This window comes from Epinephelus moara, chromosome 20 (assembly GCF_006386435.1).
Source record: "Epinephelus moara isolate mb chromosome 20, YSFRI_EMoa_1.0, whole genome shotgun sequence".
In the NCBI taxonomy this organism is placed as follows: domain Eukaryota; kingdom Metazoa; phylum Chordata; class Actinopteri; order Perciformes; family Serranidae; genus Epinephelus; species Epinephelus moara.
The window spans coordinates 46,539,601-46,543,439 of NC_065525.1; the positions used below are offsets into that span (position 1 = coordinate 46,539,601).

The 3,839-nt window shown below is 40.7% G+C and overlaps 1 protein-coding gene across 1 annotated transcript in view; it reads right to left on the reverse strand.

The window, feature by feature from the left end:
- Positions 1-438: 438 nt before the first annotated feature.
- Positions 439-3,839, reverse strand: part of zgc:113516 (uncharacterized protein LOC541449 homolog) — a 48,043-nt gene continuing 44,642 nt past the window's right edge. The window contains exon 8 of the mRNA XM_050074249.1: positions 439-1,978. Coding sequence (XP_049930206.1) covers positions 1,909-1,978 — 70 coding nt within the window. The 3' untranslated portion in view covers positions 439-1,908. The remainder of the gene's footprint in view (positions 1,979-3,839) is intronic.

The window sequence follows — 3,839 nt, forward strand, 5'->3', positions numbered from 1 at the left end:
GTTGTGAGAAAGGTTGTGGTCTTGGTTAAATTCTGAAAAAGTCAGTGCTGATTTGAAGGATTAGAGAGTGGAACTAATGAGCATTGTACGCTCTGCCATCCACCCTCCATCATCTCCACCAACACTCACTGCAGGAGTACAGCGTCTCTGCATCAGAGCAACATGTCACCAGTGAATGTAACACAGGAGGAAAACACTGCAGGTTGTGTCAGTGATTCAGCTGCACCTCTGTGCCCTGCACATAAGAATACACACACCTATTGATCCAAGGTTCAGGATCACACACATGAACCACATTAGAAACAACTTTGAAACACCTTCAAACACCAAAGAAGAAGAAAAAGTTTTTGATCTTAAAACGTCCTACAGCCTCAGATCACACAGAAAAAAGGTAAATTTGACATGTGTGGAAACCATTAATCACACGGCTTATTTCTGTCTCTGATATTGTTTTATTTGTGACTTATAATCAAAGAAAAACACTCATTTCTTACAGTTCATGATCAGACAGATTAATGTTTGAGATGAAGAAGACTTGGCTGACTGACAGGTCACATTCTGACCTCTGGTTTTGGAGAGGAGACAAAATATACCCACTCATGGTTTGTTACCAAAATCAAACATCAATGGCATCAGAAAACACAGAGTCTGCTTCCTGAAACATAACTTGGCATTGGAGAACAAGTTGTTTTGGATGCCAACATGTCTCTCCTGCTGTCAGTTCTCAGACGGTCACTGACTGGAGACTCTTTGATTTCACCTGGTGCCTTCACACACTGGATAGTTACACCTCACACCCCTTCTGATTCTGTGATGTCATCACGCTGTATCAAATCACACACTGGAGCCACATGATGCCGCCATCGTTTGGTTCTGTGTAAAAATACAAAGGAGGCACAAAGAAGGGACTTCTCAGCAGCTCTATAGCGCCATCTCTGTGTGAAAAGGTTTTACAGTTGTCGGCTATAAGTTATGAATAATAAATATATTGTTTAAACAGATTCACGTATGTATATGATGTAGGAGAGCCAGAGGAAACTTGTCATTAACAGAAACCAGTTGCAGCTCATTGAATTCATGTATGAGTTTAATTTGGAATAAAATCATTAATAACAGTGTTTTAGTTCAGTAGCACCAGCTCATCAAACCCACCTGTTATTAATTCAATAAGCTGCTGCAGAGTTTGTTCTGTTAACGTCAGGTAACAGCACTTTGAGTCAGTCACTGAGCACAGATGATTTTTACAGTGAATATTTCTAACAAATGTCTGATGCTGAGTATTTCACTATAGCTGCTACAATACAGACTGATTTGTGATATGATTCATATATTAACTGCACAGAGCTCATTCAGAATCAGATACTGTTTTAAACACTTAAATAAGTCAACAAAAATTGAGATTTAGTGTGAGAACATCCTGTCAGGTTTTACAGCAATAGTGTAGAGGACAGAGAGCCAGTTAAAATAATGCACTGCTGGGTCCAGTAAATAAGTTGAACTGGAAAGTTGTTTTCCATCAGAGCTGCGGTGCACACTGAATAAGCATGCAAATAAGCCTCTTATGGGTTTTATGATCAGGCTCAGTTTTTGTGGCTACATGCGACTCGGCTAAATGTGGGAACAATTAATGTGTTTCTGGCACCAGCTTTGGCTCAATTTGCCAAAAAGGCTTATCGGCATACTGACTGTGGTCAAACAAATATTCTAAAAATCACAGAGATAGCAAAACATATCATCTCACACTACAGCCTGGAATAACACACAGGGGGGAGAACATGTATACGCTCGGTCTGTGCCTTTGTTTCCACTGTACAGGAGTATTATATGATGTTTGCCACTTCTTCTTGGTCTCACAGAGCAGTGACGCTGCGTCTGATTTAAAAAATGCCGGTCCTTGGTCCTCTGTTTCTAGATTATAGTCAATCCAAAATATTCCTCTTTCTTCTCAAAGTAGAAGTTGAGTCGTGCCGTGGCGTATCTGCAGGAGGAGAGAAGAGAAAATAAACCATAAGATTTCTCTCCAAAGCTTTTAGTCAGAATACACCAGCCTCTGTCCTTGGATGTTTATGGTGCAGATCACAATGTAATGGAGTCAAATGTTAAACCAGGACTTCAGACACCAGTGAATGACACAAAGGCAGAGCTGTGTCCATTCTGAGATTCATACAGCTCCTGTAATTCATTTCACACAGAACATCAATGGAAGCATTAACTGAACTCCACCATTTAACTTCACCAGCTTCGCACTAAAGAAATGGAATTTAACCAAAAGAGTTTAAATCCAATCATTCTGTAACCTTTCCTCTTCTCTTGTGTCAGATTTGGTTTTCAGCTCTCTGCAGTCAGTCAGTTCAGAATAAACTTTCTCTGTGAATAAAAACTCAAATCAAAAAGAGGATCATGGATGGATGGATGGATGGATGGATGGGTGGATGGGTGGATGATGGATGGATGGATGGATGGATGATGGATGGATGATGGATGGATGGATGGATGATGGATGGATGGATGGATGATGGATGGATGGATGGATGGATGGATGGATGATGGATGGATGGATGGATGGATGGATGATGGATGGATGGATGGATGGATGGGTGGNAACTGAACTCCACCATTTAACTTCACCAGCTTCGCACTAAAGAAATGGAATTTAACCAAAAGAGTTTAAATCCAATCATTCTGTAACCTTTCCTCTTCTCTTGTGTCAGATTTGGTTTTCAGCTCTCTGCAGTCAGTCAGTTCAGAATAAACTTTCTCTGTGAATAAAAACTCAAATCAAAAAGAGGATCATGGATGGATGGATGGATGGATGGATGGGTGGATGGGTGGATGATGGATGGATGGATGGATGGATGATGGATGGATGATGGATGGATGGATGGATGATGGATGGATGGATGGATGGATGGATGGATGGATGGTAAATGTCCCCAGTCTCACCTCTCTTAATGTGGAGTCTGACAGCAGCTCCTCTGTGATCTCTGCTATGTTCATATGTTACAGAATCTCACTGCAGCAAATATCTAAAGTAAAAACTGTAGTTATAAACCTGACAGAGGAACCTGAAACAAACTTTTAGCTTCTTAAATAATCAATAAAGTTTTGCTGATCTGTCTCTCTGAAGCTCTGCTCTGATCTCTGCTACATTCACATTTTACAAAATCTCACTGCAGCAAATATCCAAATAAACTTGACAGAGGCAACAGAACTTCACTTTTAGCTTCTGAAATGATCAGTGATGTTATGCTGCTCCTCGTGTGTAGATGTGGACGGCATCTCTCTGCAGCTCTGCTCTGATCTCTGCTATGTTCACAATTTACAGAATGTCATCCACATTTTCCTCATTAATGATGTACTATTTCATTTACACACCCCTGTGTGTTTCATGAGCAGAGTGTGCGCACATTGTGAACCCACCTCTGTAGGCACACTGTACTGTCTGGATAATATAACCTTAAAACAGCAGGAAAATATGACACCATTCTGACTTCAGATTAGGTTTCTGCTCTATTAACACAGAAATGCATCAACAATATCAGCATTATACAATATCAGTGTAAAAGATCAGCATTTACACCTACACACCAATGGGCACACAGACGTGGGTGCTGGCTGTGACAATGAAAACTGTGTTGGACTGAAACCAGCAATGACAGGCTGTGCTGCACTGTGCGCCGCATTGCGCCAGCTGTGTGATTTTCTCCATGATAATAATTTATTTGAGGAATTTCAGTCAGGATTTAGGGTGCATCATAGCACTGAGACAGCACTAGTTAAAATTACAAATGACCTTCTGATTGCTTCAGACAAAGGACTCGTCTCTGTACTTGTCTTTT